General features: G+C 40.9%; 1 protein-coding gene across 3 annotated transcripts in view; it reads left to right on the top strand.

The window, feature by feature from the left end:
• The window catches only part of ADAMTS3 (ADAM metallopeptidase with thrombospondin type 1 motif 3), a 228786-nt gene that overhangs the window by 120364 nt on the left and 80910 nt on the right, over positions 1-27512 (top strand). For all 3 annotated transcript variants that reach the window (XM_042871526.1, XM_042871525.1, XM_042871524.1), the window contains one exon: positions 18829-18985. In XM_042871526.1, the coding sequence (XP_042727460.1) occupies positions 18829-18985 (157 nt within the window). The remainder of the gene's footprint in view (positions 1-18828; positions 18986-27512) is intronic.

Below are 27512 nucleotides of genomic sequence, written 5' to 3'. Positions count from 1 at the left end.
TGAGAGCAGTTAAATGATAGTGTCCTTAGTGAAGGTGGTTAAAAAATGACCTGAAAGGAATCTCTGTGACTGGAAGCTGCTCTGGATATCTATTTTGTAGCTGTTACTGAATCGCACCCTTTTGTCTTGGATATGTATTTTTACAAACCAGTGTTTTTAGGGCAGTTTGACAAATAATTTCCTTTCTGGGTTTTTGCTTTTTGTTACCAAAACTTTTTTATTCCTGGAGACTCGCAACTAACAGTTTATAAAATAGCCCAAGCTTATTAAAATTAGAAAGAACAACCCTTTTTTATAGTTTCTGTAATAAAAAACAGGTTGTGTAACTTCTGTGGATGCCTGATAAACATATATAGTGCACATGAATTGGGCGCTCATTCATGTTCTGCTTTCACATATCACATGTGGTAAAATATGTGTCTCAGTAAAAGAAAGTAAATAGATACTGAAGTAGTCAATGTTCTCAAAATTTAATCCTTGTAACCTCTCTCAAAGCTCTTACTGACTGTAGTGTTTGTACTGAATTTGAAACTGCATTTTGTAGAGTAGAGATACAGAAGCCATATTCACTAGTGCCTTTTTTCATGTTCCTTGTTTATTCAGCACCATACTTATTTGTATCTGGAATTTGACCTCAGAGCCACATGGTCTGAGGTTTGCAAAGGAGCAAGAAACAAGACAGGATAGAAAGTATCATGCAGCATTACTGAAGGGAAAAAAAAAAAAAGGAAAAAGCAGAAGGCAGGCAAATTGGGCTTGTCTGCTGTAGGAACTGACCATCTGTGTGCAAATTCTTACCTTGTTTGGAGGGTCCCACGGAAATTCTAATCATCGCTCTCTGATCCAGGCCCTGAAAGAATTATCTAAAGAAATAAACCGGTCACTTTGACCTCCTGACCTCATATTTCATCACGAGTTTCTTGAAATGACGGATAAAGTTAAAGCACTGTTGCTCCTGTTAATGGGCTAAAATATATACTTCATTTAGATTTATAACTCATACTTAGTTTTCATAGGCTGCTTATGCAACTTGGTTGATAAATAAATTTTACTTTTTCTTTTCTAAGCAGTAGCAGTGAAGCAATACATTAACTTTCTAGCCACGTGCAAATCACACTGTCATTTGCTTTTGTTGTTTTATACCTGAGTAAATTGCTAATGTTTAAAACTGCATTTCCTTTGTGGGATTTTACCGTGGTTTTACAAAAAGATGTTGAGTCAGTTGAAAAGAATGAGTCTGTTGTAAATATTACTCGCTTTGGCAGTTCAGTACTTTGAAATGTTGCTTCCTAGCTTTTGAAGAGTAAAATGCATCAAATTTCTGTATGGTCTTTCTGGCATAAAAACAAAAAACACCAAAAGCCTGACAATTTTCTATTATTATGGAAAGCTTTTTATGTAGGGACTGTCTTCGTTATCTGCACTGATAGTTTGCCAGTAGCATTAAGACCTGTACAGCAAAGGACCTCTGAGTACAGCACTTTTGACTTTGGTGAAAGGCCAAGTGCTTTACAAAGCTCATTTATTTGCTCTTTACAACATTAGCAAACCCTGGAAGTCAATACTTGTGAAAATGAAAACTGTTAATGTTGAGCCAAGCTGTCCAGTGTCTGTACTGTTTCTCAGGAGCATGTAAGTAATCATATTTGATTATTTTCAGTCTAGTCTAAAGCTGTGTAATTATTATTCTGTGTTTGTGAAAATGATCTGTAGAAGAAGCTCCATAGGCAGAGAAAGTACAGGCAACAGTGGAGACAGTACCCTGCTGGAAAGCCTCAGTATGAGCCCACTAACCTCTAAAATCAGTGAAGATGATGGAAATAAACTCATCAGTTTCTACTTTATGAATACAGCAGAGAAGAATCAGAAGGAGTTTTAAAAGTGACTCAAATTACCCTCTTGCTGGAATTCGGTAGGTGCCACGTGAGAGGTACTAGCTCTTGGATTTGAACATTAGGACTCTAGGTATCTGATGCCCTAGAAAATGGTAGAGGCGATGTCAGTGTTGGAGTACTTCAGATGGCTTTGCCTACCACAGTGCTGAATGCCGTCACATGAAGTGTGCTGCGTAACTTGGAATTCCTGAAGGAGAGGTAAAAGTGTGAATTTGTAGTGAATTTGTGAATCTTGTAAACACACATCCAGGGAAATGGCAGGATGGGCTGATACTTGCTGCTAATGTGAGCACACAAATGTCACTGATGAGGGGATATATTCAAATCACTGTGGTGCTGAAATGTAGAAGTCACCCTCTAGCACTCAAGGTCAGGACACCCGTGAAGCTCTGTGAGAGAGTTCAGTGGTGCTTCGGGGGCCCTGGGGTTCTCTCCCCAGGGAGGCTGCGGTGCATTTCTGTCTTACAAGTGGAGGTAGGGATTCCTTACCTTTCTTTCTTCACTCTCATTTCTCCTGAACCGCCCTAGACAGAGCCATCAGGCATAGCTTGGTGCATGGCTGTGGTGGGTGCAGGAGGAGAGCTGCTGCATGAGAGCTGGCCCCAGCTCACCTGCCCTGTGCAAAGGGAAAGATAACAACATGAGACCTGCTGGGCCAGCTGATGAGCTCTGCGTGGGCAGAATGGACCACGCAGATACCTCAACATTGCTTAATGCAGTGATTCATGTCATCATGCATCTGGGACGTTTGTACTTGCTGATAGTTCTGCAGCATCATTCGTAGCTAATGCATACAGACAGTAGACAGATAAATATTGCTAATGTGTGCCACAACAAGCATAATGCTGCTGGCCTCAAGTGTCCCCCTTTTCAATTCTGCAGATCGTATCACCCAGATAGGTGTTCATATTTCGGGATTCTTTTCACTTACTTTGTAGTTTTGGAGTGTGCAACACTTGATTTGAAGTTATTTTTCCTTCCTTGAAAACTATCAAATGTCTTTGCTTTTTGTTTTCACTTTTTGAAGGAAGGTATGACTTTAATGTAATCCCATGACTCCAGGAGTTGGAAAAACACCAAGCTTACCACAGGCACAGGTAACACAGCGCATACAAATGTTACCTGTGGCAGTGGACCCGAGTGCCTGTTGTCACACACACACACACAACACACCTCTGGCTGCTTTCACAGAAGTGAATTTTGCTGCTGCATGTATCTTTTCACCATAAAATAGCTACTAGCACAGAGCTGTATTTGCCACAAAGATAGAACTCATACTCAGTAAATATTTTCACAGAGATATGCTGGGCTCCGGGAGATGCCTGACCGCACTGAGCATGTTCCATGCATACTTTTCAGTTTTTAATAACTGATATTTTAAAACCACAATTCCTTCTTTAAGGACAAAGCATTTTTCATGCCAGTTTTGCGCTGTTAAAATGAATCTCTGTAGGTTTTCCAAGAACAAAAAATAGGGACACATTTTTCCACATAAAATCAATGTTTGTTATTTCTTTTTGTTTTCATATAACTTTTAAGGGGTTTATTGATTTTTCTTAGACTTTCTGAAAGGGAGAAAAAGGAGTCCAATTTGGATTAAAACCAAGCATGAGAAATTTTAGCATAAAGGAATTTTCCAATGTATGTTTGTAGAGAAGAAGTAAAAGCTTAGTTTTAGTCCTGTGCAATGTCCTGATAGTATACCTGTTATTTTCTTTTGTTCTGTGCACGTTGAGCAGAATATTGGCTAGTTTTGTGACTCTTTTGAATGTCTTTTGTCTCCCTATGGTGATGCATCAATCAGCGGTTGAGAGTGCTTCTGTTCTGCAGAGAAGCAGGCAGAGATTGTGAGAAGGTTCTGCTCTTGCATGGGATGCAGACAGTAACATGCAAGAGCAGTTTTAAGTCCTGTACATTTTCAGTGTGGTTACAGACAGAAGTCTGTGGCAGCTTTGGGTCATTTTTACTACCCCGCCTTGTGTCCTGTTTATTGTAAATCTGCAGCTCATTACCAGCCAAGGACTCCAAATGGCACCGTGCTTTTAAGGGTGGCTTGATCTCAACCAATTTTCGTTATGTTCTCGGTTGATCGTGGCACTTAATAAGAATCTAATTGTTAAAAACAGATACAAGAGATCTTTGTGGTTCTGATCCAAGTTCATATAGTGTAATTCTCCATCCTCTGTCTTTTCTTTGCTATATTAATGGACCATTCAGAGATCATGATCTCTTTCTTGTGTTCTTAGCTTTTACCTTTCTGTGTTACAAAATGATTAGTTGTGCATGGCTTTTGTCTGTGTTATTTTTCACAGGATTGTGTCTAATTACTGCTCTTAAAAGGTTTACATTATTCAGATAATGCAGTGTTCTAGAAAAGTTTTAAATGCAAACATGCTTTTCATTTAAATTAGTTTATTAACCACAGAAAGAACTGTAGTTGAGGAAACAAATGTACTGTTTCTGGTCAGTTTGACAATTGACATTTCAGTAAGAGTGTGTCTTAGCTTCTTATTCTTAACTTGTGTCTGTAGTTTGGAAGAGGATATTAAACATTCCTAAGTTTTCATCGTGTTTCTGAGCGTTCATCCTGGTATTCTGTCAAACAAGTAACATTTTTCCCTATAGCTGCAGAGGCTTTTTTGCTTTTAAAAATCTGATGTTGAATGATTGGCTGAATAATTCAACTATTTGTGAAACCTGAGCAGCATGGGCTGTTTTAATATTTCAATTCAAAACTCTTTAATATTTTTAAATATATGCTATCTTACTCTAGGAGCTTCTTTAATAAGAAAAGGTTTATGCTTCTCTTTGCTGTCTGTGCTTAATAGCCTTCAAGAAATAAGAGCAAAACAATTCAGGAGCTCTTGCTTTATTATGAAATGTATTGCAAGGAGTTCTACAACAGATAAGACTTGCTTTAACATTGATTTTTTTTTTAATCACATTAATCTTCTAGAGAGGAAAAATCAACCACTGCACTCTGGCTTCCTATACTAGAAACAGCTCAAAGGCTGTTGGTGCTGAGGAAGCTAACAAGAGCGAGTGTTCTGCCTTGAAGCCGCAAGGCCGTGTGTCTGCCTGGAGCCCAGGAAGCTCTGGAGGGGTCTGTGGGGATTGGAGGTCCATCTGTGGTGGAAAAGGAATTTCATGTGCAGCCCTCCTCTCTCCCTCTGTAGGCGCCCAGCAATTGTATCAATAACATCTGTTTCTCAAAATGTGCAGGTTACTGCCATATTGCTTTTTTCCAGCATTCTTCTAATGCGTAGTATTTTTTTATATGCCAAGTATGTCGAGGCCATAAATACTTTAACATGCAGAAGATGTGCAGCAAGAGAAGTATGTCCTTTTGGACGGCTTCCCCCCTCTCCTGCCAGCCCTGAGAGACAGGCCTCGACAGGGATCTGGATCACTTGTGATGGAGGAGCAGAACACAGGTGGCAGCCTGAGAGCTGTGCCACCCATTGCGGGTCCCAGGAACAGCCTGTGCCATCACCAGGCTTGGACACTTCCCAAGTTGTGGTGCTGCCTCTCCCACGTTCAACAGTTCCTTCTGTGTGTGTTTTCCTCTCCTAACACCTTCATATGGTAGGGAATGTACTAGTACTGGTGTCATCACAGTCTTGATTTGTCACGTTTTCAGCTGCACAAACAAGTGATGGAAAGACCTGTTTGATCAGCATGGAAGAGTGAAGCTGTGTATCAATGTGCAGTACCCATCCTCAAGGCTTTTGCCTCTCTCCAGCTGCCTGTTGCATGGCCCAGGTCTTTGCTTTTCCGTTTCATTTTTTGGCAGTTTTATTTTTTGAATTCTGCTCAACAGTGGAAGGCTGTTCCTGCTGATACCCTCTTTCTCAAGGACAAACTCCACACGCTCCATGGCAGTGAGGAATTGTGGTCCTTCTGGGGCTGGGACAGCCTAGCAGCTGCCCTCCATGCAATGTGCTAGTAGGGATCAGTGAGTCTATATTACTCAGAAATATCATAAATGGAATCAAATGTGTGCTATTTGATTGCTTTCACTTTCTTTTATTTTGATTAGAAACTATGTTTATCTAAGCAAGCAATTACTAGAGAAAATAGAATCAAGAAAAATGTAGATAAGCATTAGGGAGATCCTAATATCATAAACAGAAAGTGACCTCTACCTTAGTTTGCCAGATGTGTTTTGTATTTAAGAAATGAGACTTCTATGTATCTATTAAGTTACTTGACTCCAGCTATCCAAAGAAGTCTCACTGACCTGAGATTTTATGACATGTTCTTTGAGGGTATTAGGAGGATGGCTGAGCTAATGATTTTTGTTTGGTACGGAGCACTGCTATGCGCAGTGACTACAAAATGATGCTCAGGGAAGGAAAGGGAAAAAAGAGATTATGAAGTCTTTTATCTAGCAGGAAAATGCAGCTGTGCTGTCAGAAGTGTATCTGTAAGCATTCTACCAGAGATTTTAATGCCTGGTTAAAAGATGATGAACATACTTTAGTATCAGTGATACATGAGCTTCTGTAGCTTAATAAACGAAGCTGTGGGGCTAGACAAATGTGCTTCTACTTGTCAGTCCTCTTTAGGGAGAGAATGTATTTTGTTTACTCCTGTTTCTAATTACCATTTTGTTTGTATAATGTGTTCTTTGCTAAAATGTGATGCCTTTTTCCTACAGGTGTCAAGACTTGATTGTGTATGTCAGTGACATGTAGCTATTCCACCAAGATTTAATGTTGTGCCCCACTGTGTTTAATAGATTGGATATTTTTTGTGCTTGCTTTACAGACTGCAAATGCTCAGTTAAATCACTTCTCTGAGTAACCCTGTTAAAAACTGATCAGGAGTGATCTGCTGATACTGCAGCACCTACTGCAAGCTGCTCTTTGCCTCTGCTGTTGTCAGAAGCTGCTTGGCCTTTCATAGGATCACTAAGTTTGGAAAAGACCATTAAGAGCATCTAGTCCAAATGCCATTCCATCCCCACTGTGCCCACTAGCCATTTCCCTCAGTGCCACATCTCCATGTCTTGAATACCTCTGGGGATTGTGACTCTACAATCTCCCTAGGAGACCTGTTCCAATTCCTCACCACTCTTTCTGAGAAGAAATTCTTCTCTGTGTTCAATGCTGCATGGCCTTGGCACTATAGGCCAAGCAGATAGAAGGGTCCCTTGCAGAAATGCTAAGGCCAGCCATCAATGCTGCCAGCATTCTGTCTCTGTTCCTGCTTCCATGCAGGAATCAAGAATCATGTCCAGTGAAAAAAGCCAGGGGAAGCAAGTCAATTCACTTGAACAGTTGTGCCTCTTTGCATTTGTCTCCTTCAGCCTTTCAAAATTTGGTCTTCACCAGCCTGTTTCCAAGCCTGGGCATATGGGTCTCTGCAGATCAAGGGGTATGCATGATGTGCCTGAGCAAAGGGTTCATTGCTCAAGCTTGCAGCTTTGCTGCTTTGCCCGATATTTGAAGTTGTGCCTATCTACAGCAGAAGCTCAAAAATACACCAGAATAGATGTTTTTACAGTGCATGAAAAAATTCTGGAAAATAGCAGTTATGAACTGAAATGGGGCATCATAGAATGAAGGATTCAGCTTCAGAAGTCATAGAATATGTCACTCTTCTTACCTTGCATAAACATTTTTAAAGAAGAACCTGGAGGATCAGTTGATTGTTGACAAAGTATGGCTGCTGTGTGGCATGAGGTGTAATAGTGCACTGAAGGCATAACCTTGGAGTGACACATGTAGGAAGCTTATAATCAATTTCCACCTACTGTAACTCTGTTTTGGTGGAGGCAGGCAAAGCAAAGTGTGCTGCAGGCAAAGCATCCTTCTTTGCTTTTATTTTTCTTTCAATAAAACAACCAGTGTTCAGTGTGGCTCCAAAAAGTTTTCATCTTTGGATTAAAAAAGCGAGCAGCAGGTAGCTGTGACGCAGGTTTTGCACAGTCAATGAACTGAACACACCTTAAACTAACAGAGATGGTGAAAGGTAGTAGTGTTTTTGCACTGAATCTGTGTTTTTAGACGAGGCAGCACCTTTTTTATAAAAGCATGTTTATATCGACTCCTTAAGAAGTTTAGACTGGAGGGCTGTCTCCAGAAACTGTCCCCCTCCCCTTTTGCCAAGTCCCATATGTTTGTCTTGGCAGGATGCAGTGTCTGCTTGGCTGGTGCTGGGATATTAAATTGAGGGAACACAGAGCTCTTGATGCTTTTCAATAGGGCTTCTATTTAGTTAGTGGCAGGATAGAGCTGTCAGCCACCTGCGATTGTCCAACCGGGAAAAAGAGAGAAATAAAAGGGGTGGGGAGAGAGCCCACATTTTGTAATTTTATTGATGTGTGGACAGAAGAAAGCATTTTCTGGGAGGCAGCAGCTTTGTGTTGGTTCGATTTTCATTTAGTTCCACGTGTACTGGGTCCTTGTGCTGTGATTCTCTCTTCATCAGTGTTGGTGGAAGGTGAAATAAATGATGATGCAAGCTGAAACAACCCAGGTCGGCTCAAACAAGTTTCTCATTTAACTTATCACCTGTGGAGAATGCGTTAAGAGATTTTGTTAAGAGCCAAATAATTCATGGCTCAAAGTTGTGTCATATTCGTTATATAAGTCTACTGTTGGCACTCCTTCAACAGAATGGTGCTCATCTTCTCTGTCTCTCTTCTACCACCATCAAGTGCTTTGAAGAATGGAAGCAAAAATTGAAAGGTTTGGGGAAATCTCCAGGGGGAGTGGAAAAGATTTTTGCATTTTTGCAAGCCTGAACAATGTGTTGTTAATTGCCCTTACTCATTCTCTGATTTGCTTTAGGTGGTATCATATTTCTTTCTCTCTAATTCAGTAAGATATGTGAGAAGTCAGTTTTTGGAGATTACAGACATGAAGGTGAGGCAGGAGGGCTGATATGCAGCACTGATTGGCAGCTTGTCTGAGAGGAGGTGACTTTGTCATGTGAAAGAAGAGTGTCCTTCCTTGTTGTGAAGGACAGATGTCAGGATGATGGAGGAACTGCTTTCTAAACAGGCTTATCAGCTCTTTGAGGACAAGCTGCAAGCCTAAATAGCTGTCACACAGGCTCATAGAACAGTGAAGTATGTATTTTCACAAACCTGTAAGTATTTGGTTGTACTTCTCTGACCTTGCCTCTGTAGTCCCTTCGCTCCTGCTCAGATGACAATTGATCTGAACAGCTGTGGGCTCCGGACTCCAGAGATCTTACCATAAATTTTACAGACAAAACCTGTCAATGTATTTCCCCATGTCCTCTCTACTGGATTGCAGCCATAGAATATAGATCTTGTTCTTCTAATCAAGCAGAGTAATCACCCTCCTGAGCGTGGTCTCTCCCCTAGAACAGGAGTGGCTTATTGTGCAGGAAGTTTTCCCCTTTCGCACTGTTCTTAGCTGTCTTTGGGCTGGAAAATAACTATCCTGACTCTTTAACAGATGGCAGCTTGCACAGGTGCTGTGGTGAAAGCTACTACCATCTTCTCATTTTCACTTCCTAGGTAGAATCCAGCTGCATCACTTGTTCTTACTGCTCTGTATTTACACGTGAAGCTACTGAATGGTCTAAAGTTGAAACTTTCTTCCAGGGCAAAGTTGGGTTTTGCTTCCTCAGATCCCTGTGGCTGTTGCTCATCTTTCTCCATGTAGTCTGTGAGTTTCTCACCAAGGACTGTTACTGCAGTCTGAGTTCATTAAGGCAGCTTCTTTTGGCTCGGCAATTTTAGCCTGCTTTTTAATCTGCTTCTTCTGTTATTGGCAACCCACTCTTATTTGAAGATGAAAGCAGAGCCTTAAGTATGATGTTAACTTTCAGTTTTGTAAGCTTTTAATGTCTCCTCTTTGAAATCTTTGCACTAAAGATGTGGTATTTCTTAATTGTTCTTTGTATTACAGATGAATGTAATCATCCAGATAAAAGCCAGATAAAAGATGCCTGTAATATGAACAAAGATTCTTATGTTCTTATGTAGGAGAATGAAGTGAAGCTCTATTGATCATGTATCCCCTCATGGTGCAGTGTAATCAATTATGTATTGGATGACTGACTTTTTTAGACTGCAAAATTTTATGCCTCGGGTACAGATAAAGTAAGTCTGAAATGTGTATTCAGCTGGAGCAGCTACCATTTTGCTAAAAGCCTATATAATGGTTAGTTGCAAGAAAGCTACATCAAATAGGCAAACATTTGACTTTAGGATTCCACGAGGGACTTTATCTCCCTCTTCACTCTCTTCAGTGTATTGTCTTTGTAAAAGCAATTGAAAGCAGACAAGGCATTTAATCTAAGAGTGTGAGCTCGTACAAAGCTAGTAAGCATGAATTGTCATGTATTTGTATACTCAATATCGTCAGAAGAGAGTGCCATTTGATGTTTATCCATTTTAAGCACTGAGTGCAACATGGAACAAGTATTTGCATCCTGGTCTCCAGAGCTAACTCGAACCCACCAGGCCTGATGTATCTCATGCAACGCAGTGCTGTTTGTCCTGTGTTTGTAAAAAGCTTTCATTAAAGATGTAATCCCAATTAACTGCCAGAAAAGTACTTACATGATGATGTTAGTTGCTAGTTTGGAACAGAGAAAAGACAAATTTAAAAAACAAAAAAAGAAAGGAAGTGGTGGGTTTTAAGTCTGGAACAAGACTGAAAATGAAAGAGTTGATTAGAGAAGCCTGAACGGAGCATAGAGAGCAGGTTTGGTGTGAGGAATGCTTATTATTGAAAGGAACATTTTAGAATGTGATCTTTTCTTTGTCACCTAAATTTCACAGAATCACAGAATTGTAGGGGTTGGAAGGGACCTCCAGAGATCATCGAGTCCAACCCCCCTGCCAAAGCAGGTTCCCTACAGTAGGTCGCACATGTCGGCATCCAGGCAGGTCTTGAACATCTCCAGAGAAGGAGACTCCACCACCTCCCTGGGCAGCCTGTTCCAGTGCTCCGTCACCTCACTGTGAAGAAGTTCTTGCGCATGTTTGTGCAGAACTTCCTATGCTCCAGTTTCTGGCCGTTTCCCCTTGTCCTGTCTCCACTCACCACTGAAAAGAATCCGGACTCGCCATTCTGCCCCCCACACCTTAGATATTTATAGACCTGGATCAGGTCCCCTCTCAGTCTCCTTTTCTCAAGGCTGAACAGACCCAGTTCACTCAGCCTTTCCTCATAGGGGAGATGCTCCAGGCCCTTCACCATCTTTGTGGCCCTCCGCTGGACTCTTTCCAAGAGATCCCTGTCTTTTTTGTACTGGGGAGCCCAGAACTGGACGCAGTACTCCAGATGAGGTCTTACCAGGGCAGAGTAGAGGGGGAGGATCACCTCCCTCGACCTGCTGGCCACGCTCTTTTTAATGCACCCCAGTAAGCCATTGGCCTTTTTGGCCACCAGGGCACACTGCTGGCTCATGGCCAACCTGTCGTCCACCAGGACACCCAGGTCCCTTTCCGCAGAGCTCCCCTCCAGCAGGTCATCCCCCAACCTGTACTGGTGCATGCAATTATTCCTCCCCAGATGCAAGACTCTACACTTGCTTTTGTTAAACCTCATCCGGTTTTTTTCTGCCCAGCTCTCCAGCCTATCCAGGTCTTGCTGAATGGCAACACAGCCTTCAGGCGTGTCAGCCAATCCACCCAACTTCGTATCATCGGTAATTTGTGTGTATATGTGTGTATATATATATATATATATATATATATATATATACACATAGATAAGGAAGGGGGGAGAGAGGAACCTGGTGCAAGTAGCCTTCGGAACCAGCTTGCCAATAGCGCTGCGCTCTTTATAGTTCACTGCTATGTGTGCCACACTGATGTGGAAGCAGCCATGTCACAATTGGTAAATTCTTTGGCATTGCATTTCCAGTATGCTTAAGGCAGCTTAATGCTTACATGTTCGCTTCTCTCACTGTTTAAAGCTGGCTTAGGAGAAGTAGCTGTTAATTAATGCCTCTGTTCCCCTGAGTATCACAACAGCATTTTAAAAATTCTTTCCATGTAGTACAAGGGCACAAGAGGCATCAAAAGAACTTAATTGGTGTATTAGCTTCTCAGTGGTAGATTAATTATGACCTAATGAAATGCATTCAACTCTAGGGTTTTCAAAATGGAGATACCAGCTGAAATCAAATATTGTGAAGGTAAATGCATACGTAGATGAAGTTGATAGTAATACATGGGAAGGAAAGCATTCTTTTCTGAAAATGATCATCATACTGTATGCTTGCTATCTATAAAGTCAGTGGAAATACTACCTTAAACCTCTTTGAATTTCGCTATAATTCAGTGTCATTCTACTTAAAAATACGAATTCTTTGAGAGATTGAGATATTTGAGAAAATGAACAGCATAGAATTCCCTGAGCATGAAAGTAAAGCTGCTGGCATACAGGAGACATCATCAATGGTAAAGATCTCTATCTTACTGTCTTTAGTTTCAAGTAGTCACTTGTTTACAAACCATGTTGGGAAGCACATCCTAAACCTTTACAGTCCAAGCTGAAAAATGGAGGGCTTCTCCCTTAATACACTTTCATATCCCCTGTTTGTGGGGTTTTTTTTCTTTCTTCTAGCTTTTAGCTCTTCTGATGGAAAGCTAAAGCTTACTGGTTTAATGTCCTTCAGGAGTCAGCTGTCTCAGTGAGCGCTGCTTGATGAAAATGCAGCCAGTAGCCAGTTACTGAGCAGCATTAGCTGGGATGCGCAGAGAAAAATGGGAAAGTGAACTCTTTCCCAGGAGGGGTTTGTGTGACACTTAGTCACTGAAGTCACTGTTCATGCTTTTCTCTTAGTGATTGATATACTGGTGTTTTTCTGAAGGACTACTGGATGAGCAGCACGGTTGCAGTCACCCTGCTCCCATAAGTAATCCTTGCTGCTTAGATTAAGTGGTGTGGCCTCTCTAAGGAAATGAAGCTTGAATGAGCATGCATGCAAGCCAGCAGTGCATAGCTGTGGTTGAGTTGGCCCTGCTGCTACCAGGGAAACACTCGTTTTCTGCAGCACAGGGTATTGCACCAGTCTGGGCTCTTGCTTACAAAGCTCCTAAGCTGGAGCCAGGAAAGTGCCCTGGGGAGGTGTCACCACATTGTCTTGCTTTTTCTCCTCTTTCTTTCAGAGCCCACAGTGACTGCTGTGGTATGTGATTTAAAAAAATAAAAATAAAAATCTGTGAATTGACGCTTGGTTGTCCCAGAGCTTGACTCCTTGTTCTCATCTGCCTTTGTTCACATTCATAGCACACCAAATGCTCTGTACTTGCAATTTCTTTAGCACCAAAGCTGTACATGCTGAAACAGGTAACTAGCAATAGAATGAGAGGGAATGGCCTTAAAGTTACACCAGCAGAGGCTCAGGTTGGGTATTAAGAAAAAATTATTCTCAGAAAGTGGTGATGCAGTGGCACAGGCAGCCCAGGGGAGTGGTGCAGTCACTGTCTCTGGAGGTGTTCATGGACCATGCAGATGTAGCACTGAGGGACGTGGTTAGTGGGCATGGTGGGAATACACTGGTGGTTGGATCAGGTGATCTTAGAGATCTTTTCCAGCTTTAGTGGTTCTGTGAGATCTAATGGATGTTGGTAATATATAGTATGCATACCTGGATCCATTGTAAACATGGACTGCTTGAATCATTCTGATCCCCATCTGACTGGTTGTTCCCATTAAAGATTCCATGATCTTTTCAGTTGTTTCTGTTGATGGTGTGCTTGAAATGTGTTTGCTGTAGATCAGCATCTACTGATGGGTCAAGTGTGCTGCCATGCTAAGTGCTGTAGCACTTGAAGGCAACCGCTGCCAGTGAAAGCTTGCAGATGTCAGTGTGAGATGGGGGCTGCCAATGCAAGCTGAGCTGTAGGTAGGAGCAGTGAGATATTACTGATGGGTAGTGTAGTTAGAGGCCTTCGCATTTCAGAAACTCAACTGTTGTCAAGCTTTTTTCATGGGTAGTTGTGCAAATCAGTGCTTTGTAAAGGAATTAGCGTGAGAAATTGTAGCTTTCATTTTTGAGGCAACAGTTTGTTCATTGTAAGAGAGGACAAAAACAAAAAAAACTACCAGAACTCACAGAGAGATGGGCAGTGGAGACTGGCATCAAGAGGTGAGAGCATTAACTAACTTCCCCATCTTAGGATGGGGATACTTCATCTTAGTTTTATTTTGTAAAATAAACGCACTGTAGATTGCAACAACCCAAAGCATTTCCTACCCTAGGGTAGCATTTAGTGTCAGGTATTAGCAGCACTTGATTTGATAATGGCTGTAACTGCTGCCTTGCTAAACAAGTGCTTTCACTTTCTGCCATTTGAGAGTGAGCTTTTCAAAACACACCTGAGAATTCAGTGACGTGCCCCCATTGCAAACCACTAGAAATGGGGCATTTAACTTCTTAAAATACTTTTGAAAATCCCACCCATAATGTTTACTCAAATACTGAAGTTAAATGTGTCCATTCTTAAGGACCACTCTACAGCTCTCTGTTGTATTCCTCCAAATAAATATTTCTTTCCCCCTCCCTGCTTTCAGTTAATGCCCTATGCATATTTATACAGAATCATGTTCCCCCTTAAATACTGTTGACTTTGGCTCAGTAGGGGATTCCTTATTTAACCTGCCCTTGTAAGCTATTTTCTCAAGGCTTTGTATCATTCGTAATTCCTTTATTATTGTTGTCTGTATCTTTTTGCATTTGGAAAAAAAAAACAGTTTTCCAGATTTGTCAGTGGATTGTCCAGTATGAGTACATGGTTTGCTGGCTCTGGGAAGTCCTCTTAGGTGGGCTGCCTGTGCCACACTACATTTGACCTTGCTCCCAGTTATCGGACAGGACCAGCTCCTGCATCTGTTTAATTTGACAGAAAGGCTTTCCCTCAGTTCTCTCTGCATTGCTACTTCTGGACCAGGGAGGGCGGGAAAAATTGCAGGGATGACATGGGATGATGGTCACAAATCATTTGAAGACATAATTATGGATACTGTGCAGCAAGGTGGGTATGGAGAAGGTGTTTAACAAGAGCTTCAGGATGTTTCCCCTATGGTACATTTCACTGAGGGACATTTGCTGCCCTTTTAAAAATGGGAGAAGTGCATCTGTAGGAAAGCTGAGAAATTAAAACACTTCCCTTGAGTCTCAGTTAAGGTGGGAATAGTGCTGAGAACGGGCAGGTTTATTCCGGGCCTTCTCAGTCACAGTGCCACAAAGGCTTCTTTTGGCTGTCAGTGGTTTTGTTGTGTTCTTGCACCTTTTAAGGAAAATGAGGGCAGTTCTTGATAAACACAGAAGCACGGATTTCAAACTGCATCTTTCCGTTGGTGGAAACTTTGGATGTTATTAATTTGTAAAAAAAAGTACTAAAATTAATAGCATTCCAGGATTTCAGACTCTGCTTTCCTGTATTGCTCCATAAATGTGCTTTTGTGGAAAAAAAAAAATTCCACTACATACTTCTTTCTTGAAAATCCACTGCAGTCTTTCCTCCAAGTGAGTCTTTAAAAATATGTGCTCAAAACACCTGCTTGCTTATCTGGCTGGTCAGGAAGAAAATGCTGTGTTGACAGTGGAGTTTACAGTGAAGATTCACTTGGAAATGTAACACCTGTGTATATCCTCTCTCTGCATTCATTTGGAAAACTCCAAGCTCTTTTTATTGAAGAAAATGTAGGAGAGAAGAAAAAAAACACAATGGAAAGAAAGCTGGATTTTGCATTCACACTTGAGTATAGGCTGTTAAAATGGACCTGAAGTGTTCCTGTTGATTCTACATTTCTTTTTCCAATGAAAGGGACAAAAATAAAATAAAGGTTATTTATAAAAATGTGTCTTGGAATATGCTTTGAAACATAAGACCATTCTAGTAATTTTAAGTCCTATGTATTCAGTGCTAGCGCATGTTAATATTTGGGGTTTTTTTGCTGCAGCAGACAGTATAGATGAGTATTTCAGAAGTGGGCAAATTACATATTCGAAACTATGTGAAAAATTTATTGAACCTTCACACAGGTGAGAGAACACCAAACATACAGATGAAGCAGAGTGAAACAAGGCTGAGTGAAGAGTGCAGAAAGGGTGAAGAAGAAAGTCAGTGAGGTGCAATGCTGAAAAAGCTCCGATTGTGTTCATGTCAATATAACAGATACTCCTTCTGGTTTTAATCCGTATTCATTTTTCCTTCATCAGCCCTTTAGGTTTGGCCCTTTGACTACAAAATGACAATTGCATGGTCTCTGCTGTAAATCTTCTTTCTCTCATGGGACTGCGGGGAGCACTGTTTTTCCAAAACGCACACTGTGGCATGTGGTAAATGATCTGTGCGGGCCACCTTCAGTCTGTGTGAGCCATTTGACTCTGTACTTTTAATTAGCTTCTTTGCTGTGCCAGGGGGAGGTTGTGAGCTGTACTAGGGGTCAGGTCATTGGTCTTACACTGGATCCATGGGGGTCATCGTTCTCGAGGAGACCCACGTTGCTGACGAGCAGCCTGAACTCCAGCCTATGGACTCAGTTTGTAAATGCTGCAGAGAGTTTGTGTCACGTTTATTCATGGTTACCTGCCTGAACCTCCTCAAAACTGTTCCAATCCACTGAACTTAGTGGAGTTATCTGCTTGCATAAAACTGAACCAAAGGTAGAGATGTGCTTTATGTCTGCATAAATAATCATCCCCAACAACTGTTAAAAAATAAAAATAAAAGTCAGTGTGCATTGCAGCGATTAGTTTAGCATGATTACGCGAAATGGGTACAGCTCTTCTTAATTAGTAATTAGACTTGTAAAATAGCTAATGTTTTTGTCTCATTAATACAACAGGATTATTGGTATCTATGAAGTTAGGAGGAGTCTTTGGAGGAGCAGATAATGAGTTGCAGCTTAAGGGGGGTGGAATGTGTTAGGTCTGTCAGAGTGTTTTATGGAGAGCTGTAAAAATGGAAACTGTACTTGATACTTGCAGATTATTCTTATATTCCTTTCACAGGAAGGCACACCCATTCTCAAAAATATAATTGTGGGCTCTCTCTTTGCAGATTTAGCACATACAAGAAGAGGCATACACATTAAAGCTGGGAACTGGAGCCAAAGCTTCACTTCTGTGCTAAGCTCTGACTTTGGATAGAACTACTTTAAACTCATAACTCATAGGCAGTAGCTTCATAGAAGGCTTTTTTTGGTGTCATTTTTTGTTATTTGTTTTACAATTTTTTTTTTTTTTCCAAGTTAAGGTCTTACACAGCAATTATACATCCAAAACTTATTTCTGCTCCTTCTGCTTAGGAAGATGGCAAGCAAATAAGCCATTAACAGCAAAGGGCATTTGTTAATTCCCAGTCTAATTATGTGTACTGAATACATGAAAAACTGATTTGTGATGTCAACCTAATTTATTCCTACCAAAAATTTCACTTGCTATTGCTGTTTCTGTAAGGAAAATACAGGAAAAAATGTGGTAGTTAGATGTATGCAGTTTAAGTAAAATATGAAGAAACACTGAAGAAAATATTTGAAGAAAACAAAAATTGAAGAAATATATACGTAGATGTAGGAAAACTCATGGAGCAAGGAAAGCTTGTGGTGCAATACTCTTTGTGCCATTTTGGATATTTTGATTAAAACATTCATTCTTATACTTTGTCGAAGACATTTGTAATTCTAATTGTATGTGATAAATTATCTAAGTTTGAGCTATGGTAATCTCTGTTTATTGCAAAATAAAATCAGTGTAGCCGTGTCATAAATAAGTATGATGGCATTCAGAGCTGTAGTAGATGGCATTCAGGCTGGAGAAGCCCCTAGAGCAGTTTGTGTAACTGTTGTGATTGCCTCATTCATTTGGATTTTGGGATGCACGCTTGCTTTTCTGTCCATTTGCCCGAAGAGTCATTAGGCAAATCAGTCAGTCATGGCAATCCCAGAGCCTCACTGGGGCAGCTCTGAAATGCTTGCCATTGTTTTTTCTGCTACATTTCATGTACATGTTCATGTTTTGTATATTAATGCCTTTGAGAAGAGCTTGCAGATTCATCAAAATACGTATCCCATTGGTGTGTTCTGACACCTTCGATTATTCCATACCTGGTTTTCATTCTGTGTCATGTTCCTGCTTTTACTGGTTGTGCCAGAAGGAACAATATCATGCTGCTGCCTTTAAGGGTAGTTTCAGAATCTAGGGCCTTTTCTAAGGATTTCCTAAGTGACTGTTTCCTCACGTGTGTTGCCAGATTTCCTTTACCAGTATTTACTGTGATTTATATGCAAGTGCAAGCAGAGAAATTTTCCCTCCTGAGTTCAAATCTCTTTCCCCTTGAACCAGACTGAGGCAGGTGTGACTGCAGCCAAGTTTAATTGTGGCAATCATCAGGATGAATCTGCCTTCCCTCTGAACCCATTCCACAGCTTCTACAGATGAAAGAGATAGTGTTCTGAAGAATCATCAGTGGCTATGTAGTTAGAGGATGGAGCCATGAGTGCTTAAGTAGGAAACCGTATGACATCTGCTGGTTTTAATTAAGTAAAATCAAAAGCCTGAGCTGTGAGGGATTCAGAATATGTGTATGAGTTAAGGATTTGCAGGACATTGCAGTACATAGTGTTCAGCATATAATACACAGATTACAAATTAGCTGTGTATAACATATAAGTGATAAACTCCTGTATAACTTTGGTGTTGGTTGTTTTTTTTGGTGGGATAATGCATCCATATGTATACAGGATTTTCTCTTATTATCTTTGAACGCTGGTCTCAGCCAGATGGACATCCTTAGAATGCAGAGGATATTGCCTCTGGCTGGAAGTCTGCAGAAAGGAAACCCACTGGTAATTTGATACTTATAATACAGTAATATGCCGAGTGTTTTATGCTTCATCTCTGTTGATATTTGTTTTTAAAGCCACAGGCAAGGCCATTAGGCTCTCAGCTTATGTATTTGTGTGATTTCTCTCTTCCTTACCAGGCTGGTATGATAAGAACTGATGAGGATGAATACTTCATTGAGCCTTTGGAAAGAGGAAAACAAATGGAAGAGGAAAAGGGAAGAATCCATATGGTGTACAGGCGATCAGCTGTAGTGCAACATATCACTGATACTCTGCCTGATGTCCACACTGAAGGTACAGTACACCTGTGTGCTTGTTTACAAATCTCTTCCAGGTAACTGTAGCCTACTGTACCTTTTGAAAGAGGCAGTTTTGACTGAGTTGCTGGAAAAGACAGTTTTTAAATATTTTGCTAAAATACATCAATGTCATGTATACACTTTCTCTGCCAAGAGCAGCACTTGTGCATGCGTCTAGGAGACCAGAACCTAGCCACGAGGTGTTCTCTTCAAGAAATGTTGCAAAATTCATGCTTGGCTCCTGCTTAAGCCAAAAGCAAAGTTTGTACTGATTTCAGTGGAAATAAGTCAGAGCTCTGCCTAATATGGTAAGATGTTATGGGACATGTTAATAGAAATACTCATATGACTTGAATATTCTAAGTTGTTATTAAGATTCGCCTGTCTATGCAACTTCTGTTTAAAATTTGGATCTTATTTCTTTCCAGATAATAGCTGAGTTGTGCCAACGGCTGATACTGTTTTCCCCCTTCTATGAGTTGTAGTCAATGCAGTTTGAAAGCAATTGTCTTAACTGGATATATGCTTTGACAAATTCTGGAGTTACTCTCAGTCTTAAAGACAGTCTGGTCTATCTGAGAATAATTATTGTGTGGTTTTAATCCATTCCAGCGCATGTTTTTTCCCTTGTTTTAATATTAAATGAATGTTTACAAGCCAGCGTATTGCATAGGGAACGCTGAAGTTTTTGATGCTGTGGATTAAAGAGCAGCTTCATTCCCCTTCTGCAGTCAGTCTTTTCAACATCTCTCAGCTTCTCAAATTCCTTCTGTACTTTCTTGTGTTCACTTGTTCATGCAACTTAGAGGTGTTTGAAAAGAGCAAAAAGTACAATACAGAACTAGAATTAGATACAAATATTAAGCTGAGAGGATGTAAGCACTCCCTCATCACCAGTCCTCATGAACTTGAATTATTTAGTGTGGGTTTGGAGTTTTGTCTCCGGAAAAATTAGGTAGGAATTGACGAGCATTTCAAATAAAATCCCATCAGGATTTTATTAGTCTTTCAGAAGGTAAGTCCATGCTGCACTATGGCATGGCAGTATCACAGCAGGTTTGGGGACCAGCAGCAGTCTGAACAATACAGGCTAATAAACCTAGCATTTCTCTGAGGTCTGTGCTGCTGCCAAAGGTACTTCACTTTTGATAACCCAAATGAGGTCATTTAAATCATGCATCTCTGTTGCGTGAGTGACTGAACGACGCTAAAAAAGAGCTTTTATGCTAATGATAACAGGCTTGATGCTGTGTTTCTACCTTGAAACCATTTTGTCAGTTGGGCTGACGGAGTCAAACCAAACAGACAACAAAACAGACATTTTGATGATGGAGCCCCGGGTCTGCATTGGTGAACTCAACATCTCCTTCCTTTACCATACTTCATGTACTCACAGACTTTATTTGCACATGCTTTGAATCCATGGAAACCTTTGCAAATTCCAAGTAGTTATAACATGGGGAAAGGCTGCAGGAACATGCAATAGCTGTGGCCAATTATTCACAGCTCTGTGGAAGAATTTATAAATTGCAGTTTGTAATGCATGAAGATTACTGTGAGTCTTTGAATGTTGTTTGGCATGTGGTCAGTGCATAAAGCTCTTAATGCCTTCAGCATATTCTGATCTTCTGCTTGATTGGTGGGAATCCTTAAGAACAGCAGCTATCTTTTTGAAACTGGTAGTGATCTTTTTACTGTCAAGGCCATGTGTCTGTAGCTGACTTCTTTGTGATCAAGAAGACCAAAAAGGCTTGTTTCTTACAGGTAGCTTTGTTTCATCCTTTGGCAGAGGAGATCTGTTTCTGTGATGCTGAGTGTTTGTTTGGAAACAATCTATGCAGTACATAGTACAGCCCTTATTGGTGAGGGGAACTGAGAACCACAGAGGCATGTGTGGCTACCTTGAGCATATTCTGTGAAAAAGGAAAGTCATGAAATAAGGCAGAACGTGATCAAATGTAGACATTCTTCCTGGACTAGGGGAACTTACTGTGTCACCAGGTTACTCTGGAAAAGTCTGTTTTAAGTGGAAGTGGAGGATATGGGTGAAGAGGTGCTGGTGTCTGCCACATGTGTACAAGGCTTATCAGTCTTATACTGAAACAGTTGAGTGCTGTGTGACATTTCTAGGATTGCTCTAAGCCTGGTTGGTGCTATAGAGAGCTGAGCAGTACAGATCCCAGGTTACCAACCTGTTCACTCCTAGCAAAAATGAAGAAGTACAAACTTTTAGTTATGGTAGAGTCCAGCCGTCTGTGTTCATTGTGTATTCAGTTAGGTGCTTTATTGATGTACTACACAAATATTCATACAGAATGTTTGTATATGTCAGTTGACCTGAGGCAGTATCTTCTGATGAGGGAGCTCCATCGAAGCTGTCACTTTCTCATACTCTCTAACTGATATTTATGTATTGGTGTTGTCCAACCTTTTGGCTTGCCTGAGCTGCATTGAGTGAAGAAGAATTGTCTTGGACCACGTATAAAATATATCTATAGTTAATGTGTACAGGCAACGGAACTTTTTTTTTTTTTTTTTTCCATTTTTTATTAAAACGTAAAGAAAAGAGAGCAACAAAAGCAGAAAATTAGAGGTTTGGGCAGCATTTGTTTTCTAGCCATCCGCAAGATATCTTTTCCCTCTTCTTTCTTTCATTATTTAAAATACAAAACCAAGGAATGCTGTCTTGTTCATCCACTTATGTATCACTGTGTTTGCAACTAAGTTGTTGATTGATGTATTTTGAATTTTAAGTTTGTAGAAGTAGTATTCACTGATTTGTGGGTAACTCACATAACTGTACTTGGGTGAAAGTGTTCAGTGATGCCGAAGTATGACCCAGTCCTGTAGCACATGCAGATTATCAGGGTAGGAAAAAGGGAGTGCTTTATACTACATTGCTGCCCATCATTTTTTAGCAGAGCTCTATTCCTGTAAGACACTCAGGCTATTTCAGTCCAAAGTTTATATTCATGGGCAAAACCTTATTTAACATCAAAGAATTTCCTCTGCCAAATAACCAGAGTCTCACAGGCCTTTTGGTTCTGTGTGTGTGGTATCCAACTCTTATCTTTTCTTTTTTTTTTTTCGTCATTTCCTTTATTGTGAGCTGACTTACATCCAGAGTGGTGTTAGCAAGTCCAGATCTGTGCTTCTGAAGTAGAAAAAACCTTCAAGCCTTGGTAAACTGTGTCTGGACAGCAGACTTTAAACATCCTTTTTGAAAGGTAATAAACACATAAAACCTCCCTCTGATTGTTGGCTTGCAAATTGGTTCAGTGTAATAGATAAACTGCTTGTAATGCAGCTCTTTTTTCAGTTCAAAAGTGGTCAAAGAACCTCTTCTGTAACCCACGTATGAGAACACTGGCTCCATTGCTAATCATGGCGTAGATAACAGTATGGCATGCCTGGGCTTTTGTGATAACACTGTAGATAGATATTTGAGATACTGTCATTATCTTGAACTTCCTCCCAGGAGGGTTTCTTAGAATGTGACAAATGAATTTTCTTCTAGCGATCAACTTCCATTCATCTGTAATTCTCCTAAAGTTCTCCTTTTCACAGGTAAACAAACCACTTTCCGGTCTGTTATAAATCGTAGAGTCATTGAATGATTTAGGTTGGAGGGGACCTTAAAAGCCCACCCAGTTCCAGTCCTCAGCCATGGGCTGGTTGCCATGCACCAGATCAGGCTGCCCAGGATCCCATCCAGTCTGGCCTTGAGTGTCTCCAGGGATGGGGCATGCACAGCATCTCTGCACAAGCTGTTCCTGAGGCTGCCTCACCACCCCCTGAGTAAAGAATTTCTTCCTAACGTCTAGCCTTAATCTTCCCTCTTTTAGTTTTAAGCCATTCCCCTTTGTTCTATCACTATTAGACTATGTAAAATGTCAATCCCTCTCCTGTTTATAATCTTCCTACAAGTACTGGAAGGCCACAGGGAGGTCTCCCTGCAGCCTTCTCTTCTCCAAGCTAAGCAATCCCAAATCGCTCAACCTTCCTTTATTAAGAAAAATGCTTCAGCCCCTTGATCTTCTTGGCCTTCTGAACCTGCTCCAGTGGCTCCACATCCCTCCTATACTTGGGACACAGTATTCTAGGTAGGGTCTAACAAGAACAGAGTAGAGGAGGATAATCACATCCCCCCACCCATGGGTGCTGGCCACCCATCAGTGTGATGCCGTCAGTAAACTTGCTAAGGGTACGCTAAGTCCTGCTGTCTGTGTTGTTGATAAAGATATTGAAGAGCACTGGTCCCAAGATAGTCCCCACCTGTGATTGGCCTTGGACATAGAGCTGTTGACGACAACCTGACTGTGACCATCCAACCAGTTCTTTACCCACCAAATATGCCACCCTTCAAATCCATATCTCTCCAATTTAGAGATAAGCATGTGGTGTGGGTGTCAAAAGCTTTGTACAAGTCCAGTTAGTCAACATCATTTGTTCTTTCTTTCTCCACTGATGCAGTCACTCCAACAAAGAAGGCCACCACACTGTTCAGGCATGGTTTGCCCTTGGTGAAGCCATGCTGGCTGTACTGGTTCACCTTCTTATCTCACATGTGCCTTAACATCTCTTCCAGGAGGATCTGTTCTTTGATCTTCCCAGGCACCAAATGTGAGGCTCACCAGCTGGTAGTTCCCTGGCTCAGCCATGAGCCATGGTAATCCTCACTCAGCCATAATAGTTTCCCGCCTCCTCTGCTTGATTTCTTCTGCTGAGGGATGGAGAGCTCTTGTGCTCTCAGAAAGGTGTCCTTAAAGTGCTGCCAGCTCTGTACTGTTCCTTTACCTCTAAGGATAGTTTCCCAGGGTATCTCATTCAGCAATTTCTCAAATAGTCTGAAGTTTGCTCTCCTGAAGTTCAGGGTCCTGACTCCACTCTATTCCAGGCCCATATTCCTCAAGATCTCCCAGGCATGGTTGCTGCAACATGGGCTGCCTCCGATCTTTACCTCTTTAGCGATCTCTTCTGCACAGGTCACCAGATCTAGCACCAATTCACCTCTGGTGGATGGGCATGTCCAGTACCTGAACTAGAAAGTTGACCATGGACACCAGGAATCTCCTGGAGCACTTCCAGGTCATGTTTTCCTCGCAGATTTTTTCCTTGCAGATTTCTGAGTGGTTGAAGTCCTCCATTAAGATGAGAGCCCGAAGCAAGAATGCCTCATCAACAGGTTCCCTTTGATCACGTGGCCTTTACTAGACCCTGACCACCAGTTGCCCTTTGTTGATCCAATCCTAATTCGAACCAGCGAGCTCTCAACCTGTTCATGACTGTTTCTCAGAAATAGCTCTTCACAGTCAATCCACTTCTTAACATAGAGGGAAACTCCCATATAACCCATGTGATGGGTTAACATAGCAGCCCTCCTAATCAAATAAAAGACTAAACATTACTCTTGTTCACAGGAAATCTTTATTACATTTGACAGTTTAAAGCTTTTATACACATTTGACTTCAGGAAATACATCTGGATGTGCTGCTTTGAAACAGTCAGCAGTGTTTAAGCAGTCTACTTTATATAGATTCATGAAATCATTCTTCATTTCTTCTGCCTCTGTCCTCCACTCAGGCTATAGGCAGAAATGAGGAATACAGATTGCTGGTGACTTAGAAATTCAGACTCATCTTTAGCCAACACAGACAAGTATCCAGGTTTTTAGTCATAGATGACAGATGACTCATCAAACTAGATACTAAGGTTAAAAAAGTACTTAAAATTGTTATTGTCAGTGAAGTGGAAAATATCTTTAAAACCCCTCTACCACAATGAAATAGTATATAGTGCATTGCATTCCCTCTAAAAGTAGTCAGTTTTGTTTGTAAGATACTGTTGTCAGAAAAGCTTCCAACTCCAGCTATATAGACATCTGGTGTTCCTTCAGGATTTTATAACATTTGGGAATTTGGTGTTCTTCAAACAATTGGAAAGAATGATACTAGGAATTTTAAGTCAAGAAAATTACCGGCTCAAGATCAAGATATTAGTAATGATCGCAATGTAATTGTATGTTTATTGGTTCATGTGCTGTGCTCTTATATAGATAGATACACATCTATGCTCTATCTACCTCTCTGTTTTTCTGTATTCCAGCTATTTGTGATAAAGTTCCAGCGAGCTTTCTTGGAAAGGGGGTACCATAAATTGGGGTTTCTGGAGAAGGTATTAGGATGCCTGATTACTATGGGTTTAGCCTTCCCTCTTAGGCAGCAGTGTAATCTTATCCTTGAAGCTGCACCTTGTGCTTCTTTCTATTTACCGTATCCATGGCTATGAATGGCCACTTTAGAGAATGACAGCGTATGGTGTGCGCAATATTGGTTTCATCATTTGCTTTGTGTAGAGATTGTTTTCAATTAACTGCATTAATTCATTGATATAAAGAGCAGTGCTTATCTAGCATATGGCAGGCAGGGTTTTGTTGTTGTTTTATCCCTACAAAATGCCCCATCTGCTTACACCCTCACCCTGTGAGATCAGAGAAATATGGATAATTTCTCCATGTTTTGACAGACTGGTGGCAGGAGCATTCATTTTTGTTTCATGGAGTGGTTATTTTTGTTACATAGATAACCTTCCTGCTAATTCAGTTGATTTTGTTCTACTGTGTTTCTCTGAAACTGATCTTTCTTCTGCAAATGTGTGACAGTGAAGGGACCTGCAAGGAAGTAGTACATCCCCAGCAGTTGATGTTGAATATTGAATAAACACCCTGAATGGGTACTTGCAGTCTCCATTGCACTGGCTGAGCTTGTTTGCTGGTTTGAAATGCCATGGTAGTTAATGCCAGTTAATTCTTTTGGACAGAGAAAGCTATTCCTCTTCTGCAGGATGATGACCAAGACTTCCCCTGGGAAATCCCTACTATTGAAAACCACTTTAATGTAGTCGGATGTGACACAGCATCAGGAAACATCGAACGAATTTCTCCCTTGGGAATGTAAAACAGGCTTGGTTATTCTTCCTTGTGAAAAACTGGGTCAGGAGAGTTACACAGAAAACCATGTGAAAATGGCCAGCTCATAATGTTTAATGTAGTCATGACCCAGAACAAGGATTTCCATACCATGGAAATGGTATGGAAAATATATGTACTATCCTCAGTTTTGTTTGAATTTAAGAAAATTACTGGAAATTTCTCTCTGTGCTCAAAAGTGAAGTAGAATCGACCATCATGAGCCTGGTAGCAGAATACAAATGAGTAGATAGATGCTTACAGCAAGTGACAGTGAGTTGAACCAGGCTGCTGAAAATACAGAGGGCTTTCTCATCAGGCATAATCAAACGTGGATTTCTGCATTTCATAGAAATTCCCAGCTAATGCAACGTGCTTTCGTCTAATCTTTTGTAGAGAAGAAACACATCCAGTGAGACTTTATAGCCCAACAGTCTTAGTAAATCTTTTCAGCTTTAGTAAAGGAGATAGATGAGCAGAGGGAGGAGGAGGTATTTCCACAGCCAGCAGCCTTTGGCCATCAATTACTCTGGCAGGTTGAAAAAGGGACAGTTAGAACTGTGATGGGTTCCCATCGTTAACTGACCTGTTAGTGATAGGTAGAAATGAGTGAGCTGCATAGAGAGTAATCCTGTTCCTATGTGTTGCTACTAGAGATGTATCTATATCCAGTACTTTTCTTGAAGACAATTTATGCAAGGCTGCACGCCGTTTCTGAAAATATTTTACGTAGTTGATATGTTCTAGAAGCCATATGAAAAGCTCTGTGATGTGACATTCCCTACTAATGCATACATACCTTGTGGGGCAGTTGTTTGCAGGATGCCATCAAGCACATGCTCTGCTATAATATTTCACAAGTCTGTAGCGCCGCTGGGGATCTGAAAATGCTCTGCTTGCTGTGAGTATTGATGCTCAGCAAGAAGACAGTGCTGGGCCCCTAGGAGGGAAAGCAACTTTTGGGACTTTTTTTCCTAAATACATTGAAGACTTGCTTTTAAGTGTCGGAGATGAGCATCCCATCAGGTATAGTCTGGAAATCCTATCATAGAGCAGGATGATTTTTCAGTTCTTCATGGGTGTGAATGTGCACGATCATGTCCTAATGGCTTTTCCATGTCAGATTGCCCTAGGATGACGTTTTGTAAGCTTGACTTCCCCAGTAATCAAAGTCTTGATCCTAAGGACACGAAACATCTTTGCTTCTCATTTTATTTGAATACTACAGGTACTCAAGGTCAGTGTTCACATTATGAGTTAGTCCCAAATAATGTCTTAAGGACAAAAAGAAACAAAGATGGAAAGACTTCATATAGGGGATGGAAGTTCTGTGGGACAGAGGGGAGAGCAAGCTATGCATGCAAAGCTGAAAAAAAACTCAGAAGAATATGAGAGTGTCATGTTAGAACATCGTTTAAAGAAATCTTCAAGATTTTATCACTGTTCCAGTTAGAGACAGAAAGATATACTCTGTGGACAGTCCTGAGTTGGAAGGACTTGAAAGGATTATAATATCACTCTGTCTGGATGAGATGAAAATAATCTGTTATCTTT

Source organism: Lagopus leucura, unplaced genomic scaffold, assembly GCF_019238085.1.
Source record: "Lagopus leucura isolate 7727_CA_CO unplaced genomic scaffold, USGS_WTPT01 Super-Scaffold_100004, whole genome shotgun sequence".
In the NCBI taxonomy this organism is placed as follows: domain Eukaryota; kingdom Metazoa; phylum Chordata; class Aves; order Galliformes; family Phasianidae; genus Lagopus; species Lagopus leucura.
This window is presented reverse-complemented; position numbering and strand designations above follow the sequence as displayed.